Here is a 20,685-nt window from a genome sequence, read left to right on the forward strand (position 1 = left end):
GTTTGTAGACCTATAATTTGTGTACAGGCATATCAGGATGTGTAGACGTTAGGAGAACGTTCCGAGAACGTTCTGGGAACCTTTCGGCAACGTTCCGGGAACGTTCCCCTAACCTTCCGGGAACGTTACGAGAACCTTGCGGGAACCTTTCGGGAACGTTCTGGGAACCTTTCGGGAACGTTCCGGGAACGTTCCCCTAACCTATAGGGAACGTTCTATTAACGTAAAGAAAACTTTCCTGGCTAACCAATAGGGAACGTTCTTGGGAACGTTCTGGGAACGTTCTGGGAACCAAAAACTAACGTTCCCAGAACGTTAAATTGTTAGCTGGGTGGGTACAATGACGCATTATTATTTTTTTCGCGCGCAGGTCATGTTTTGAAAGACGATGTCCTGTAGCTTACTAAAATAAAATAAAAATGTATACAAAAATGTGATGTCCATCCCGTTTTGTGAAGAAGAAAGCCTTAAGTTTTCAAAAAGCATTTGACATATGACCCACTATTCTGCTTCATAAGTAGGCTAGGCTACCATGTTGACAATGACATGACGTGGTTTAATGTACAATGATTACCAAATTTCTCTCTCATATTGCTCCTAATAACCACTGAAAACGGTCAAAAAATCGAACCAAAAGGTAATTTTTTATGGACGTTATCTGACATTAAGCGTTTCTGCTTCACATTTTCAGCAGGGCAGCGGAGCGGCTGCATGTGGTTAACTCCCCACGGTTCTCATGGGCTTTATATAAGGGACCGTTCGGTATTTATGGAATGGACCACCGGAGGAAAATAGGGGAGGAAAAATATATAACATAGAGATTTGCTATTTTTGAAGCAAAAAAAATACATATTGTAGGCAGGGGCGTGTCTAGGATTTTATATTTAATATATATATAATATATAAGCAGTAACTTTTTTAGATTAACAAGATAGACACATGATTGACTTTACCTGCTTCTTTGCACCAAAATGAGAAATCATACTAAACTTCTAGCTGAAGCTTGGTGACGGGCCTGCCACATGTGATATTTTTGGCAAAAAAGTTAAGGAGGGGGGAAGAGGTGAAGATAAGCCAGTGACATCACTATATGACGAACACTGTCCCAAAAAATATTATTTAGCTCTGCCATTTTAATATTTGCTTAGGCTAGGCTACTATTTGCTTTGATACATTTGCATTTTAATATCAATTAGTAATTAATCCGCAATCAAGTCTGTTGTCAAGATAATCGGAGATGTTACAACTAAAATGCCAACCATTTAAAAATTAAATAAAAACTTTTAACATTAATTAAAAACATTTATATAATTAAGATCTCCAATATATTGTGCTGATTTGGCTATGTCTCCTGAAATCACTGCGATTTAAATGAAAATGTATTCAATACCATTACACCTGTCAGAATGTGCGATTCAAATGAAAAGTCTGCTTTCGTGTGCGTGGAGATTCTCACAACTATACTGGTCTCTGGACAAGACAAGCGCATTCTTGTTCCGAGTCCGACACAGTTCGGCTACTGCACCGGCGCTTCGTTCTATTGATTCATTCCGATCTGCCTTATACACTTATATATCATATTTGATAAGTGCTTTTCGTGACGCAGTTGATCGACTTAAGTAAGATAAACTTTAAAAAAAAAAAAAAAAAAAGCCGATGGGGGGAAGGTAAGTCGACACCCACCCATAAACCAATTCCGAAAACTGTTTGTATATTACATCAGTATCCGAGCTGTCATCTGGGGTGGCAAATGGGATGGCAAAGCTCATTTTTAGGGTGGCAGCTGCCACCCCGTGCCACCCTTGTGGCCACGCCCCTGATTGTAGGCTACCTTTAACTAAAATGTTTTGTTGGGAAAGGGACACATTATCTTTCCTCAGATCTACATTTTATAATCACTATGCAATGAAAATGTATTTATTCTACTATGAATTTGTCCATGACAGGGTGGACATGGTTTGCTCGTATATTGTCAGCTTGCAGTTAATTTATAAAAAGTGCTGGAGCTTGACCTATATGCATTTCTAACAGCCTAATGTGTCTACAACATATGAAGTTAAATGGAAAATCTCCGATTTTTTGGGGGGAAATTGTGAAGTCTCAAAGGCACTTTATTTTGATTTTGACCCTTTTAAGTGGTTATGATGAGCAATAATATGTATAATAATATATACATGAGTAATAATATGTAACACTTAATACCAAAATAGTGGTGGGTACAAAATGACTCATGACGAAATCTGAAATCGACGCCTATGCTGAAGCTTCAAAGCATACTAAAAAAGAAGCGTGTATCGAGTATGCAGTGCAATTTCTCATGAATCTCCGTGCCGGAGCGCGTATTGTTTTCAGAGAAACATGTGATTAACGAAAAACGAAGCCCCACTTTCTTTCCAGTCACGTGAATGCTTCACTTTGCGTGTCGGAGTGTTTGAACCCAGACCACTACTCTACAGGTTTTGGAAGTTTTAGTCCATTTACTAACATTTTTTTAAATATAAATAAGCCTATAGCCTATGTTACATGATCATATATTCTGACACATAAACAGCATAGAAACCATAAAATAATTAGACCACCATTTACTTGCATCAATCAACTAAATGGTTGGTATTTTTATAATTAGTATTAATATAATTGTTACATTTAATTTATTGCCACACTTTAATATGTGAATTATATTATCAGAAAACTGAACATTTAGCGTTGTCAGGCTTTTATTTGTGCTTTATGGATAAAACAACGGCGTTGCGCACTCAGCTGCTCATACACATTGCTGCTGTAAATTTGACCTGTCACAAGATGGCGCTGTTTTCGACACTCTTAGTGCTTCGAATCTTCTCCCGAAACATTCAGGGAAAGCCAACTTCATTTGCCCAACCCTAGCTGGTAGATCACATGATAATGACAACATGGCGAATGTAGTGCGTCCAGATTACATTCATACTACAGTAGTCAGCATTTGAAGTGGATCAAAAAAGTCCATCAAAGTTGTCACAAGACAAGAACGGGTATTTTTCAAAATTCATGTATAACTGTGATGAAAGGTTTTAATCCACTTCAAATGTTGACTACTGCATATAGAACTTACTTTTTTAGTGGTCGTGAAGTAATTACTTATTCAAAATAAGTGCCTACTCAAGAGAGTGTGAGATTTCGGACGCAGCCATTGTCTAGACTCACTGAACCCGCGGGTCAGATTAGTGGGATTGCGTGAACTTGAATGGTCCTTTATGGAGCCGCTTAAGCCCCAACTGATGTGTTAGCTTAATTCAAGTCAGGTTTTGGACTGTAATCCCCAATTTTCTTCGTGCACTGTATGGAACATGCCTCTGAAGACCTTGATTAGCTGGTTCAGGTGTGTTTTACAGGTGTCCAGTCCTGTTCCTGAGAATCAAATTGCAGAAACATTTGAAAGATGATCAAAAGAAATGGGATTCAACTGAGATAGCCTATATCTCAAACATCATAGCAAAGGGTCTGACTCTATTAAAGTTCCCCTGTAGTCAATAATTAGATCCCTTACTACTCATCTTTGATCACCAAAATTGCATATTTAAACGTTTAAAAAAATACAATAAAAATTATTCATGCCTTAAATCTTGAATGTAACTCGACACCTTGCCTCATTTAGTATACGTGGTTCTATGAATATGCAAATAAGCCCCGCCTCCACTCACTCACTCAGCTCAGAGATCCACTGGTTGACGATCACAGGTTGATCTGATTGGTTACAAGGTAGTTTGTGACGTCAGAAACACCAGCGATTTCAAAGCGTGTTTTTGAGACTGTCTTTGGTTCACTGCAGTTTTAAGGAGAAAATACTCAGCAATGGTGTCGACTTATGAATTTACACATGGTTTGTCTTAAAGCATATTAAAAACACCACATAGACATATAAACAACATTGGCTGGATTTTTACCACAGGGGGACTTTAAAAAACGGCACAGTTATCACAAATCTGGGTTTTAGCTGTCACTTGTTACGAGGGATGGATTCTAGATTAATTTAAAGCATTTTAGTGTAAGCATTGCAAAATGTAAGAAATTAAAATAAAAAGGTCTGAATACTGTCTAAAATTTAGACTCTAAATGCACTGTAAATCTACCCCCCCCCCCCCCAAGCAACAACATTTAAACTCCACATCAGTATAGAATTTAATAAAATTCATAAGCTAGTTCATGCACAGCTTTTCTTATCGTCTCACAGATGAAAACAGAATTACAACATGGCATTACAACACCTATAAACCAGACACTGATGACTGAAATCAAAAACTTGAGGCATCTTAACATACATCCACAGATTTGTTTAAAACAATTGTCTGCCAGTGCTAAAAGCACATAAAAAACGGGTCATGCTTTTCAAACAATAAATATTTTTTTCTTTTGGACATAATCAATGAAACCAAGTAGCGCTGAATTGTAAAACAACGATAAACCCTTGTGTGAACAGAAACCTCTCCTGTTATAGAGGTCAGAACTGAGCAGTTGCTAATGATTAAAGTTGATGTCAGTGTTTGTATGCTCATTGAATACACTCTCTTTATTATAATTATATACTTGTCAATGGACATCAGAAGGCCGAAGTATACTTCATTCTTTACGCGTATGCGAAGGTACAGTGCCACGAACTTCATCATTAGGGGTTTCATTTCTAACCGTCGCACAGACTCTCACTGCGTTTGGAGACACTGATGGAGATCTGAGGAAGGAAAACCACTTTAATATTCATCATGAGTCATAATCATAAATATAGTGCATGTTCACAATAACAGTTTAAATAAATAAAAGAAGGATTTAAACTGTTTTACATCTGATATACATATTTAGATTAAATATGCCATTCTCATTAATGGAGTTAAGCACTTAAATTACATGAAATCATTACCGAGAAGTTACACAAAAAAAAAATATTCTAATAAATAGAAGTATTTGTAGTGGATGCGCTGCTTTTATACACTTTAGCTGTGGGATGCTGTGTTTTAATGTTTGCTCAGCGCATGATAATAGCAGAACGTGATGTGAATGTAGCAGAAATGCTCAATAATGCACAATAAGGCATATCTGTTTCCATTAAAAATATAAAGCAATTAAAAATACTATTTGGCCAGTGGAAAAGATATGAATTTAAGAAATGTATTTCATACTATTTGATTTATTAATTCAAAAACAAGGCAAGGATACGCTACTAAATGATTTTTAGCGATGTAATGTGACGCACATCCATATCTCATATTTTCCTATTGTCTTGTACCGTTAAACATGGTAACACGTGGATGAATATGCAAATGATATGCAGATGAGGATATGCAAAACGAGGCGTTGTAAGCTCATATATGGTTATTTCGGGGATAGAGACGCATGAACGCACAATCTTCCTCTGACTGGGGTTTATAAAGGGAATTTTGCACAGGTTCTGGCGTACGCAGGTTTTTATACGTCTGAATGTTTTTTGCTGTACGCCATTTTTGGTTTTCAGGCGCATGTACACTTTTAGTAAGGATCCTACGCACAGTTTTATAAATGAGACCACAGAAGAGTATGCGGCGCGTACCTTAAACCCGCATTTAATTTTTTGTTGTTGCAGTAATTCGTTTATCCTCAAGGTGGCAACCGTGCCCTGAGGGCCTCGATTCACAAGGTAATCAAAGAGAAAACGCATAAACATAAACAGAACAGACCAGAACGCATGCAAACTACAGCGACAATGGAGGCCTACAGACGAGAGATGGTGTGAAGAGGTTAGAAAGTTAGTACCCTTATTTGTACAACCCTAGCATGAAATAAAACAAAGATATCCACATGGCGAGAGATTCCGTACGCGTAAAAAAATGAAGTATACTTTCAGCTTTATTCAACAGCAATTTTTTTTTTTTTTTACTTGATTCACAATAAATTTATTTAGACTCAAACATGTTCAGAGTTCAGCCCAAAATGGTCTTGCTTGCATTAGCAAAGCATGCAGATGCAAAACCACCAGTTTAGTGAGTTAGTCTGTAGGTTTTCAAATACACAAAGCACATTTTGGGCAGATTTCACCTCACAAGTATATGGCGTTAATGGTTAAATATACACTGACCTGACATGCTTCACCATGTCTCAGTGGGAGTGTGTGGTTTATCTTTTAATAGTTAGTTTGGACATAAAAAACAATGTGGCTAACCAATAATGTGTCAGGCTAACATAGTCTGGAAGTTCAAGTATATTTACTTTTTCTTTTTAAGCTACTGATTTTAAACCCAAATAAATATAGCCCAGGTGAATATAGTTCTGTTTCAGAAACATCCTGTTAAATAAGTGCATGTCAATCGCTATAAACCGGGACAAAATGTCAAAGTCTATGTGCACAGATCTGCAAATTAAAGCATGTTAGTAATCTAATTGCATTAAACCATCATGGTTGTGCATATATTACATCTGAAACCAGAAACGACACCGTTTGTACATGGCAGCAGCGGTCGAGTGCTATAAAGATACAGATCAAATATGTCTTTTAATAGCACAGATGATTTCTGAAATCATCTACATTTGTTAGAGTTGGACTCAGTGTAATAATAAATAAAGGATATTGAGGAGAAGCTGATTGTCATGACGGCAGAAGTGACAGTACAGAGCAGTAATGAGCAGAATATTCCCATTCATATCAATATCTGCATTATGATGGAGAAATATTAAACCAGATCTGAACTGTAAAATGTGACCTAGATTCAGGGATCCAGTCTTGATATCAACGGTTACATTCAATCGAGGATCGCGTCTTCCATGGGAAAGGATCGTTCAACAGCCCATTGCTGTAGATATTCTCTCGTGAGTCATAAAAAAAAAAAAGTTTTTTGGAAAATGTCATCTTGGATTGTATCCAGTGGAATCATCATGAAGTGCTCGACTGTTTTTAAATTATGCTTTAAAAAAGAAAGGCATTTGTTTAACTTTTGAGGCAAATGTCCTGTCTTTGGAACTCAAAGTCCCATAATGCACCTTTCTGTAAACTCCAACACGATATCTCTCGGGTAACGGTCGGCCACGCACTGAAAGGCTTTCACTTGTTGCAGCTCCTCTTGAGGTAGAGCTTGTTGGTCGGTTGTATGCGAGGGATGATGATCACACAGCGAGGCCTGTCGTTTGGCTGTTGTAGTCCGCCGTCTCCATTTTAAGGATATATGGGATGATGCTGTCGATCGGTACGTTGCCGATAAGGCCTGTAAAAAACAGCTCCTCGGTTATACTGGAACTCATCGACCGCAGCGCTGGCAGACGCAGCAGGATTCGGGCCAACCTGACACATCAATCAGCAGTTAATGAGAGACACCAGGAAATCAGACGATTAACACACACTACGTCTACAATAATCCGGATATATCTGACAACGGCGTTTTCGTTTCAAAACACTCTTTCGTTTGCCAGAAGGTTCTTGAAAAAAATGCTTTTCTTACTTAGTTTCCAGTCCAAATATCTAAACATTCTTAAAGCAACACTAAAGCACTTTTCCTCTGCGGTCCCCCTACAGGTTGGAAGTGGAATTGTCCATTACCGCTGTCGTAAATAATGTCGCCGCCCGCTGTTTATCCAGCGCCGGCTTTGAATGAACGATGTCCACAGACAAGGTAGAGTATGACGCATGATTTCATGAAAGTATGATTTATTGCGACATCAGAAACGAAGAAAAACTAAATAATGACTATTGTAACGCTTGCCGTAAAGCAAGTCAAATTTGTAGTTTTCTTATGTCTCATTAGAACTACAGAAACGTGACCCGATCTGGTAATCTTACATAGTGTGGTTATACCAGATAAAGGACTGTAAAGCGGAGGCAGAAGTGCCGTTCACCCTGTTACGACTTGATGAACCACCGAAACCATTTTGGAAACATTATTATAAGATAAAAAATGTTACATAGTGTTGCTTTAAATCAAGAAGCACTTTCTAGATGAGTAAAATCAATTAGCAGACACCATCGCAGACCTGCAGGTGATCGGTGCGCGGGGGAAAATAAGTAGGTCAAAAATTCTACAAAAAACAAGGAACTCCCACACACTATCACTATCAGTACTTGCAAATGAGTATCACAATTTTATTAGTAACGTTTCGGTCTCACAATCTCTCATCACGACCACATCAACCTGATCATATTTATATATGCCTGATGAACGTCGTGAGACGGAAACGCTGCTGATTAAATTGTGATAGGCCCACTCATTTGCAAGTACTGAGAGTGTGTGGGAGTTCCTTGTTTTTTCTAGATTTTTTTTAAAAGGGAAAACAAGATATAATTTCTTATGTAATTTTCCTTATCTAGTAAATGCTTCTTGATTTAAGAATGTTTAGATATTTGGACTGAAAACAAGACAAAAGTACTAAGTAAGAAAAGCACTGGAGGCAAGAAGAGGCATTTCCCCCAGAACATCACTGTGATACGGAGCACACCTGTAGGTGTCATCAGGATAGGTCTTCTGCACATAATCCTGGAGCTCCATCTGCGCTTTTTCCTGGAACTTTTCAATCTGGCCACAGCTACTCAACCCTGGATGATCTTGTGCAGAAAGAGTTTATAAGTGTGTATTACAACTGCTTCAGATGCTGAAGGGTTGTGTGAAGCTGAGAGCACATGTACCTGGACTGAAGAGGACGATGGCTTTTAAGTATGCGTACTCGTATCCGTCAGTCTGTAGCTTCGCCATGCTGTTGCAGAACTCCTGCAGCTTCCAGATGTGCTCCATCACCAGTTTAACGCGTTCACTCGATAGCTTGTCTACTGAGAGGAGATCCGCTGTTAGTTCAGTTACACATTAACAGAGGAAACTTATACTGGAGATATTTTCATCACAGACGTTTCTTAAGAACACACTAACCATTTTAACCCATTATTCGTATATATTATGACTGTATTAAATGCCATATTTTTATCTATTTGTAAGTTTGAAAAAAGTGTAAAGAAACAGGAAATAGAAATTCCTTGAAAACTTTTCAGTGTAAATGTTTGAAACTGCAGTAGTTGCACTAATTTCCACTCATTTTCACTAAAGGTTCAATCATTTCTGAATTTATTTATTCTATCTATCTAGATTTACATAACAAAATTGTATTTCTCTTATAAACTTCATTTCTTTGCTTTTCATTACTGTAATTCTATAAAAAAAAATAGTGCAATCTACTAGATTAAATCACGTTGAGCGAATATTGGACTGAAACTGAAACTTTTTTACTGGTTTCTCTGTACTCTCTCGATAATGGAATTGTGTTAATATTTATTGCAGCTTAAATGTTATTGAAACACTATTCAAAACAGCTAAATTTCCAGAAGAGTTGAGTAGCTTGCACCACTGGATATTACTGTCAGTCGTTGAAGATTACTACTGTAAAACAGTTGTATACTTATCTCTCACCACACACTCTTTCACCATTAAAACTAAAGCGTTATGCTGGAATTCACACTCATCTTCTGTGATCATTAAGCTCCACCTCCTTTGATTTGATTGGCTATCTCAGTCATTTTGACATTGATGAGCGCTGTTAGAAAGCTGAGGCAGAGCAGCCTAAAATATGACTTTTGCTAACTTGTTGTCATCCTAACATCAACCAGAGCGGAGCTTAAGTGGAGAAGAGCAGCATCAAGAATATCAGATATTGGGGGACAATTTGGCCATTTCTAATGATTATCCCCCTCACTGTATATGATGGTCATGGCCCTGGTTTATAACAAAGCGGATTTTCCACTTTGTTCTGTGCCTAAAACTCTGCTTAAATGCACAGAATTTAACTGTTTCCTTGTATAATATCTCTAGTCTCCAGCACTCCAAAACTAAAGATTGTGGATGTCAGGCTTGATGTTTAAAGGGATATTTCACAGATTAGCATTAAGCTTTGTATCAGTAGAAACCCAGTAGTATTCTCGAATGACCGTGCTTCCCTCCCTCATGTCCCCCTGAGACCAGAGATTTCTGTATTTTGTGTCTGGAAAAAACCTCAGATGACGCAAAAATCGTCATTTAGCTCATCAGAGGCTTTTCTGTCCAGAGGTGAGAGACTCCAGCCAGTAGGAGGAGCTCGTCCCGCATGTCTTCAACCCGCCCATAGGGGGATCTCACCATAAAACACTGTCGTTCCAGTTTCGAGTCACTAGTCGCCTAGCTGTATCATTTCTCCTGACACTGCCCTCTGTAACCGGTAGGCGTGGGTTGGGCGTGGCCTCGTAGGGCAGCGAAACAAGTGCATTCTGGGAGTTGTTGTCTTTCATCCACATGAGCCAAAAATACATTTTCTGGCTTTTCTCAGTCTAGAAGGCTCCAACTTCTAAAAAAATTTCACATTTCTACTACATAAATGACCCAATTTAAATACACATTCATCTTTCCAGCGGTGAAATATCCCTTTAGAAGAAATTGTTGCGCTCTAAATTGACAAAAAAGTATGAACTCTTTTTGTGAAGAAAAAGTACATACTTTTGAGTGTGTAGCAAAAGAGTGGGCAAGATTTGAGACATACTACTTCGTCATCTTTAACGGACGGATCTGTCGCGTGCGTCCTGTCACGGTAAACTGCCCTGTCAATCATCTTGTCACAGTTAAAATCCTCCATTCAATCTAATTTAAATCCCTACCGTTTCGGAGAGAAATGTAGTTGCACGTTCATCTGTGGGTCTTTCATGCGGAGACTCTCCTCATGTGTTTGCAATTTGAATATAATGATGCATTTAAAAGTTAATGGCTAAATGTATCTTTACAAAAGTTCACAATGCTCCTGCAGATGCAATATAATGTAGACAACATTGAATAAATCAATTTTCGTCAGGTTAGATACTGATAATTAATCACTAAATAAACCCCTTTATCTAAACCTCTCTACATAACCGCCGGACAGTCCTCCATGTCTGTAGTTTAAAAAAAAAAACACTTTTCACTCGTGTTTGTAGTTCTAACCGAATCCTCGTCCAACACGCGATGGGTTTGGGCAATATTAGCCGTTAGAGTGCGCATCGATCTGCACTCCGGATTCTGACCGGAAATAGTAGACCATCCGGGTATCTTTGGAACACTAATTTCAACATACTACGATTTGGGATGTACTAATTCTATTTTTGAATACTATTTAGGACAGATAGTAGGCGAATTGGGACGCACCAGTGGAAAACGAGCAAGAAGGTTGCTGGCCGCACAAGTACAAACTTTGATTGGCATGCATGACAAAATATTACAGGTATTCAATTATAACAAAAAAAGGAGTATTGAAAATATTTTGTCATGCATGCTAATTATTAGACTCTTGGAGCTCCACCTGTGATAGAGTTGTACTTGTGATCATTAATTTCTGCTGATGACCCCTAATTGCTAATTTATCAACAAAAGGGTGATGCAGAGTGAGCACTGAAGACAGCAGTGTGCCTAAACGTTTGCTCCTGCACTTTTTGACCTATGCAATCCAGAAACTAATTTTTATTTTTGATGTTTAAGTGAAGCATACCGTCCTGGATACTGGACTGCAGATGATTGACGATGGCGGCGAGAATAGTGGACAAACTCATGATCTGAGCGCACTGACCCAGACCCAGAATAAACAACTCATTCCAGCACGCTCGTACCAGAGCCGTGTTACACTCCTGCCTACACACACACACACAGAGAGAGAGAGAGAGAGTTTAAGTTATGTTATAATATTTTCTTCTATTATTTTGATGTTTTTTATTATTATTCTACATGGGTGTCGGAAGAAAAAAAAAAGTGGGTGGGTCCTCGTGTTACTGGAGTAAATACCATTTAATGTATTCTGGTCCCTTTTAATTAAACAAGTAGCCTAAACTAAACTCCACTTCACGTCGGGCGGATCTTTGCCTCCACGTCGTGCATTAAATGCACAGCTATCCGTGGATTATCCCGCTAATACCATGGTCATTTGCCAGCAATGACAACTTAAAGCTGTTATTGATGTTTGCAACGCAATATTTGACTGGAAGGGTACAACGGGCAGTTACTTTTGTCAGTTGCGGCTCGTTGAAAAATAGAATGTAGCGATTCAGCGGAAATAGAGTTTAATTTATTAGGGAATTCCTCAAGTGGAATGGATTTGACAAATGCGCTGAATTAGAGACGGTAAAAGTGAGTGGGTATAATATCATTGGTCTTAAAAAGTGGGTGGGTCTTGTCCCACCCATATACAATGGTTCCGACGCCCATGTTATTCTAGTATGTATTCCAAGCTTTGACAATATTGTATTATTTACAGCCGTGCCAAAAAAGCAATTTTGAATTGAAGTGAATTGAGAGAGAGAACAGACATACTGTTGAGAGATAGCACACACAAGAATAAAGATGAACCCTGCGATCTAAATCTCACCCGAGAGCAAGGAATGCTGGGATAGAGCGCGCCCAGTGCATGGAGAGGAAGAGCAGGCGTGACGCAGACTCACAGATGTAATGCACGTTCAGATACTCCGGCATCGGGCTTGGCATCGTCAACTACAGAGAGAGAGAAGAATCAAACACATGTTTCTCTCATCGTTTACAAAAGCAAAAGGGTATTTTTATCTTAGAATAGCAAAAGTTGCAAATAAGAAACTTTATATTTTCACACATATTATATTTATTTATTTATATAGCGCTTTATAAAATACAGCTTTACATTATAAAGAACAAGAGTCAATGTTGCATTATATTATAAATTAATCAATTTAGTTACAACTTCAACAACTATAAATCAGCTCTACAGAAGAGAACATGGGGTCATTATTCAGCTCAATAGGTGCTCTTCTTTTGGGAGTCACACGCGTTATCTTCCCGGTCAGAAGTGACCGGACACCTAAAAATGAAACTTCCTCCACCCCAGTAAAACCAATGCAATTTATTTTTGCTCAATAATATTTTTTCTTTTGTATTTTGAGAGGATTTGATGGTACTTAATATTTAATTATTATAATTAATATTTATGCAATATTTACGGTTAATTTTTGCCATTGAAAATAATACACACATTTTTTTTATTATTATTTTTTTAATATTTCTTCAATTATTGCAGTATTTCAGATTAATATAGAGGCTGGGCCTTTTAAATCCTTTTTTTTAAAGTCAGATTAGCGCCATCTGTTGATGGAAAATTGAATTTAACATGTGATTGCATGAGTTTACCACTAGATGCCTGTATAGCTCTCTATGGAGAGGCTTGTGAATTCTCTAGTTGTTTTTGGACCAAATTACTTACTTTTAAGATGAGGATTTGAATGTATTTTGTAGAAATTCTCAAATAAAACTTTTTGCCAAGGTTTATAATTTTTTTCAAATAAATTTGATGTGAAGTGTACACGTTTTTGCATTATTACTACAGTCAAACCTGAATACAGAGAAAGCATTTTGTAACAGGTAACATTATGCAAATAATGGTAACAAGTGCAAATGTCTAAAGATTCTCAAATCAAGATTCATTTACTGGAATTACAAAACGACATCAAATATGAAGTCTTGTTTTCTGTGAAACTGATCCAAATGAAGTGAGTTTATGATTAAAACAAGAACAATCAGCTTTAAAATCAAAGGAACACACTGTCAGAGATCTGTTCTTGTTTTAAACATAAACTCACTTCATTTTGATCAGACTTCCTTTCACATTTGCTTCTCAAGTACATGTATCTTGATCTAAAGATGTTTAGATGTTTGTATTGGAAAACAGGACAAACATACAGAGGAAGATACTTATTTTTTATATGTATGCAAAATTTAATGCCACAATTTTATGACTTTCTGCTCTGATTTACGACCTTTTTAAGGCCCGCCTAATTTGCATGAGGGTGAATTAAGTCTTTAAGACCTGCATAAAGACATTTTTTCTTGAAGTGTACTGATGATCGAAGATCTGGAACATGCAGAGGTGGACAGTAACAAAGTACATTTACTTGAGTACTGTACTTAAGTACACTTTTTGAGTATCTGTACTTTACTTGAGTATAATTTTTTCTGGAAACTTTTTACTTTAACTTCACTACATTTGAAAGACAAATATTGTACTTTTTACTCCACTACAATTCTGTCAAGGTCCTTGAGTAGAAAGTAACATCAGTCAGTGAATGATTTTGGTTGCAGGGGTTGCATTGTGGTTGGAAATGAAAGTCGGGTTGACGTCAGAACCCGACATCAGATTGACGTTGGATATTGATTGAAAATAAAAGTCGGGTTTACGTCAGAACCCGACTGATGTTGGTTTCTGACATCAACCCGATTTTCATTTTCAACCACAATACAACGTCTGTCCAACGTTGGAGATCAACGTCAATCTGACATTGGATTCTGACATAAACCTGATTTTCATTTTAAACGTTGGGTTTGGTCTTGTAAATGCGACTTTTGTCACTTTTTTGGAGCACACTAGCTTATAGATAACAGTAAGGTTAACATATTCATACTAAAAGCCAAAAAACTTTAAATAGGGCAATATTTGAGGGAACAGCCATTTGGGTGTCCGAAACCATTGTGGACGTTATTGAGTGACTTATTCAATCTCACATTCAATCCCACTACTGGAACGGTGTTCTAGAAATAAATTTGATATTGATATGAGGGTAGGAAGGCAGGCGTAGATTCAGAGGCATACGGTACTTTAAGTATTACATACAACAATGCAACAATAATAAAACAATGCATTGACATTTACTTTTTACTTTTGATACTTAAGTATTTTTAAAAACGAGTACTTCTGTACTTTTACTTAAGTAAAAATAGGTCTTTACAACTTTTACTTGTAACGGAGTAATATTTGACCAGTAGTATCTATACTTTCACTCAAGTAAGGAAGTTGTGTACTTCGTCCACCTCTGGGAACATGTACTAAGAAAGTAGTTTTTGTAACACTTTAGACATTGATTCTACTGACTATAAGTCATTTTTAACCTACATGTCAGCAAGCAGTCATTAGAGCATTAGCAGACTGTCTGCTTAATATCTGCTAACACTGTATTTTGATGCTCCTCAACAGACTTACTACTGACTATAACTAACTTTACAAGCACAACCCTAACCTAACAGTCTACTAATACTCCCTTGAGAGTTAGTTGACATGTAGTTGTAAAATGTCTAAAGTGAACTATCGAAATGAAGTGTAACCTTTTTTAATTTACTTTCGACCGTTAGCAAAAGAGTGTGAGAATGCTGTGTACACACCTTGAAGCTGACGTGTGTGTCTGTAAGCAGAGGTCCCTCGACTTCTATGAGCGGTGTGATCTGGTCCCTGCTGATCACCTGTATTGTAGCTCCACCCCCTCCGTCCACCTGCGACAAGCTCCGCCCCTCCGCCGCATCACTGGGGTTCAGGGCTTTGGCCAGCGTGTCGAAGGCACTGCAACACCAAACACATCACAAACATTAATGCATTCTCACCTTGTTTTAATGGTACAGTTAGAAATGAGCTCTTCAACGTCAGTCCGAAAACACAGGAAGACAATTGGAATAAGCGTGTATAAAAAAAATCTGTAATGGTAAAATTTTGTGTAAACACTGATTTTTCATTTTACACTGCAAAAAAATGCTTTTCTTACTTTGTATTTTTGCCTTGTTTCCAGTCCAAATATCTAAAAATTCTTTTTTGCATAAAAGTTTTTGCATAAAATAAGCTAAATTATCTGGCAATGGGATAAGAAAAATTATCTTAATTCAAATGGAAAACAAGATTATTTTTCTTACCCCATTGGCAGATAATTTTGCTTGTTTTAAGCAAAAACTCACTTTAGATTTTTTTTAATGGGAAAACAAGATAGAATTTCTTATGTCATTTTACTCATCTAGTAAATGCTTCTTGATTTAAGAATGTTTAGATATTTGGACTGGAAACAAGACAAAATAATTTTTTGGTGACATTTCTTTAACTAATATTATAATTTCACATCTCTTGACTGTGTAAACACATACACATGTATTATCTGCATTAATAACACACCGTGTGATTTCACTGGGTGAATCCTCCAGCTGAGCGTCTGTCGATTCTCCGTTACTAAGCGAGTCGTTCAGGTTTGCTAATGACGAAACCACATTCGCCAGCGTCCCCAGATCACCCTGTCCCGACTCCGCCTGATCAACAAATGATTTCAGCATGAAAAAAAACAACAACATAAAGATACAGCTGCTCTGAATGTTTATAATATGTGGCCCTGGACGACAAAACCAGTCACATAGGTCCATTTTTATCATCTTCTTACATCATCTTAAAGCTGAATAAATACATTTTTCATTGATGTATGGTTTGTTAGGATAGGACAATATTTAGCAGAGATACAACTATTTGAAAATATCTTCATGGATCATGATCTTTACTTAATATCCTAATGATTTTTGGCATAAAAGAAAAATCGATAATTTTGACCCATACAATGTATAGTTGGCTATTGCCACAAATATACCCGTGCAACATGTGACTGGTTTTGTGATCCAGGATCACATATGTAAAATTATAATAAAAGAAAATTGTATTTCATAGCAATAAAAACCCCAAGGTTTGCTTGGACTGGACTGGACAAAACTCAAAAGAAAAGACTGACAGACACAGAGAACTTATGTAGATGTTTTTACTTTGTCTGTTGCTAACAGTAATGTGCCATCAGCCTGTATTAAAGGTTGTTGGATATTGACAAGCATCCCAGAGTCCAACAGCCTGGACCTGCACAGAGGATGAAATCATGATCAAAACACGTCTTCATTTAGCAGATGCTTTAATCCAAAGTGCCTAAAATCCACTAAAATGTGTGCCTGAGAAATAAGCCGTCAAATGAAATAAATACACCACTGTGCCGTATTGAAGTACTACACTAAATCCTTCATTCTTCTTTGAATGATCTTCAATGTAAGCTTTGTTTTGAAGCTAAACCTCTGGTGTAAGTCTCACCGTGAAGCGTCTTTCTCAGAGATGAAGGTTGGTGTTGCGATGAGGGGACTTCGCAAGTCTTTCCGGATGTAGATTTTCTCAGTGGACGCTGCACAGTTGGCCGGTTTTTCTCTGGGAAGATCGATGGGTTTCCTCTCACTCTGTACAGCTGTAGGAGTAACACATCACACACCGTCAGAAGACTCAGGCACCGAAATCATTATGAAACATTCAAAGGAGCCTCAACCAAAACTACACATTTGTGCCATTTTATTTCCGCCCCCTGAAGTCCACTTGAAGAGGTCCTATTATGCTTTTTCTCCATGTTCATCTCTCTTTAGTGTGTGATGTTGCTGTTTGAGCATGACAAAGGGGAGTTGTTCTCTATATCAGTGTCTGTGTTTCTGAACTCCTGAAACGCCTCCACTGTAGTCTTGAGTTTCTTCCGGGAACGAACACGTCACAATATTCCTCATTTAAATAATTCATACGCAGAATAAAGGGGCGGGGCCTGGTTGAGTTAGTTAGTAGTGTGTTAAACTGGCGGTTATGGGAAGGGGCGGGACATTTCCCAAACACACTCGAAGCGCTTGACCACAACACACTGCTCCAGCCGACCAATCAGAGCACAGTGTGCTTTTCAGAAGGAGGGGCTTCATAGAGACAGGAAGTGAACAGAGCGTTACTGACAGACTGGGAAGAGAGGAGCCGCAACAGTGGAGAATATGAGGAAAATAATCTATTCTAGTAGAGCCTAAAAACAAAACCAAGACTTTGAAAAGGGACATAATAGGTCCTCTATAAAATGTATTCTTGCACCACAAAAGTCATAATTTATTTCTTCATGATAGCAATACGCTCGAAGAGTACTATGTATGTTTGTGGGAAGGTTGTGTAGCATCAGTCATCAAACACAGTCAGCAACTGTACATCAATGTTTGTCTCACATGTCTGTAAGCATGGGCCAGTTCTGAGAGTGGTGCACAGATCCCTCAGATGAGCTCCAGCACAATTTTGATGGTTAAGGGGTGCAAAAAAAAAAGTTCAGATCAAGTTAATGCTCTCAGGCACACGATCATGTGGTCTGAACTGGTTTTAAACACTCACACTCCATCTTCATGCCCATCTCCAAGCATTTCCGGAGACGGCAGAACTGGCAGCGGTTGCGATGGTGTTTGTTGACCACACAGTCCTGGCTACTGCGACAGCTGTACGTCAAACTCTTGCGCACACTTCGCTTGAAGAAGCCTTTACAGCCTTCACAGCTGACGGCCCCGTAGTGCCTCCCTTCAAATGCACAAACACACACAGAGATGAGACGCATGAATGAAGGTTTTGAGTATTGTGTGTGTTTTAAGCTTCACGGAAAATGGACTGGAGTAAGGGTGTATAAAAATTTTTAATGTTGAAGATCAATATATATATATAAATATATAAAAGAATTAAGGTGATAACTTGTTGAATAATGTGGGGGTTTTTTGTTTGTTTTTTTGAAAATTAAGTAATAAAACATACATAATTAACGTTTGTTTTATGTTCTTCCAGGGAAAAGAATTACTATAATTTAGAATGTTACAAATCAGACAGTGACACCAATGTAGAAAAAACCCATCAAACATCATATACATACATAATATAATCCAAAACTCTCATGTAAAAACATTGTTTGGCCCCGTTCACAGCTGGTATTAAGATGTGTTTTGGTCGATCGGATCACGAGTGGACGACTCTAAATACAGGAGTAAACGGGTCTAAAACGCTTTGAGCTCGTCCAGTTTCCTCCACTTCCAGAGTTAGTGGAAAACACATTCGACCGGATTGCTTTCGTAGTGTAAACGCTCATGTGACCGAATGTGTTCAAACAGCCACTAAAGACCATCTTCTCTCCGTCTACTGGTCTAATGAGGGAACATTATGGGAAGAGCGATAGAGCGGGATTTAAGCTCTGTCGGCTGAAGACTCAAGTTTGGTTTGAAGATGAAAAACGTACGAAGCTCAATGTTCTCTCTCCATTCCTGATTTCTAACACACACACACAGCGTTCGGCTGATCTCGCGTCTGTCAGAGCAGAAACTGAAGCTGATGTTCTCCGTGTGTTTCTCCGTCATCTCCAGTAGTGTTCATATGTTAATATCGTGAGCTTATTTCATCCATTAGATCGAAAGATCTGAAAAGCCCAAACATTTACTCACCCATAGACCCTCCCCTCGAAGAAATCAGGACAGAAGTGTTTGAAAGTGGACAGAAGAGACGGATTAAAACACCAGGTGTAAACGGGAATGTGTTTCCCTCGTCTACTTGTGATTCGATCGACCGAAACGCATCTTAACACCAGCTGTAAACAGGGACATAGTTATGGTCAAATTAATCTGTATTAATCTAGAAGATCCAGGTGAGCAAAAGCACCTGAAGCAGAGTAGGGTTTCTAACTCCTTTCCCCCTGATCCCATATTCCCTTAATATTTGATTAAAACTACAGTGCTTCCTTGTTTTGCCACTAAATCATCGGGAGATGACATTGTGACACTCAGATCGACAAATCTTATCATTGCGCACTAGATATTGGCATTTAAAGTGACCAACAAAACTTCCTTTTGTTTTCTGTTTCCTTTTGAGGCGTGATGTAAACCTTTATTGTCTTGCACCTGAAATCAGACATAGACATCTAAAAGCATGAATGATCAAGCACAGTCTACTAGGCCTCTCAGAAAAAAATCTTTCAGAGATTCAGTATGAACCTCACATACTCGCCAAATCCAGAGATTAGTTCGGTAACACTTTATTCAACAGTGTCCGTGTTACATATGTAATTACCGTAGTAATAACAGTAAATTATGCATAATTACATGCAACTAACCCTCAACCAAACCCTAATCCTACCCTAACCCTATAGTAAGTACATGTAGTTGCTTAATATTACTAAATATTATAATGTATATGTATAATTACAGTGTAACACAGACACCTTAAAATAAAGTGTAGCCATTAGTTCTTTCTCTGTAACCTTTGTTTGCAGTCAGCCAATAAGATTATAACTGGCCCAGGCTGTGTTTCCCAAAAGCATTGTAAACATCAAGAATGTTCTTTACACTTATGGTCTTTACAATCTATTTAGGCTTGCAATGCAGGAAAATGCTAATTCAGCATCAGAGGTGAGCAGTGTGAGAATGAGACTAATATAATAAACCTTTCTCATATGTAATGTTGTGTAATGTGTCATTATTTACACTGAACGTGTTTGTACCTGAGGCTTTATCTCCACACACCAGGCAGTACTCGATAGGCTGGGCTCGGCTCACGTCTGCCCCTTTACCCAGAAGCCTCTCCACTGACACGGCATCTGTCACAAACTATCAGAAAAGGCAGAAGGATTAAGGTCCTTGCACACTGAGTCCGTATTCGTCATTCAGTGGCTCTGAATTGTCAAAACTCCATTCAAAATGCATGGCACGGATGCGAAAAACGCAGCAAATCGAATCCGATCCGATATTTTTTATGACGGATGAAAGTTGCAGTGTGCAAACGTGATTGACATAACATGAGGTTGTATTTATTTTTTATAAATATATTTTTTATACGTGAATTTCGGACTCAGTGTGCAAGGGCCATTACTTACTACCAGTCAGGGTTAGGATTTAAAAAGCACAATTAGACACCCACAGATCAACCCAGGGCACAGATGAGAATATGAGAGTATATATCCCACAGTGCAACAGTAGAAATGTGTGATCTAGTACAGATTGTACTCTATTTTCATATTTTATTTTATACTTTTTTCGTTAGTGCAATGACAAATTAAAGCAGTTATTTTATTTTAGAAGCGAACATGTATTCGCAATATCTAGTTTTTTT

General features: G+C 38.0%; 1 protein-coding gene across 2 annotated transcripts in view; it reads right to left on the reverse strand.

Moving 5' to 3' along the window:
- Window positions 1-4,145: 4,145 nt before the first annotated feature.
- nr2c2 (nuclear receptor subfamily 2, group C, member 2) overlaps window positions 4,146-20,685 on the reverse strand; it is a 33,561-nt gene continuing 17,021 nt past the window's right edge. Inside the window, exons 5-15 of one of the 2 annotated variants that reach the window (XM_084086541.1) lie at window positions 20,078-20,183; window positions 17,941-18,120; window positions 16,855-17,002; window positions 16,542-16,629; window positions 15,913-16,043; window positions 15,141-15,315; window positions 12,331-12,452; window positions 11,461-11,600; window positions 8,615-8,752; window positions 8,428-8,533; window positions 4,146-7,279 (exon numbers count right to left, since the gene is read on the reverse strand). In XM_084086541.1, the coding sequence (XP_083942667.1) occupies window positions 7,105-7,279; window positions 8,428-8,533; window positions 8,615-8,752; window positions 11,461-11,600; window positions 12,331-12,452; window positions 15,141-15,315; window positions 15,913-16,043; window positions 16,542-16,629; window positions 16,855-17,002; window positions 17,941-18,120; window positions 20,078-20,183 (1,509 nt within the window). In that variant the 3' untranslated portion in view covers window positions 4,146-7,104. Of the gene's footprint in view, window positions 7,280-8,427; window positions 8,534-8,614; window positions 8,756-11,460; window positions 11,601-12,330; window positions 12,453-15,140; window positions 15,316-15,912; window positions 16,044-16,541; window positions 16,630-16,854; window positions 17,003-17,940; window positions 18,121-20,077; window positions 20,184-20,685 lie in introns of both variants that reach the window. The other variant, XM_084086540.1, reaches the window with a different exon arrangement.

This window comes from Abramis brama (genome assembly GCF_963993115.1).
Source record: "Abramis brama genome assembly, chromosome: 16".
NCBI classification, from domain to species: Eukaryota; Metazoa; Chordata; class Actinopteri; order Cypriniformes; family Leuciscidae; genus Abramis; species Abramis brama.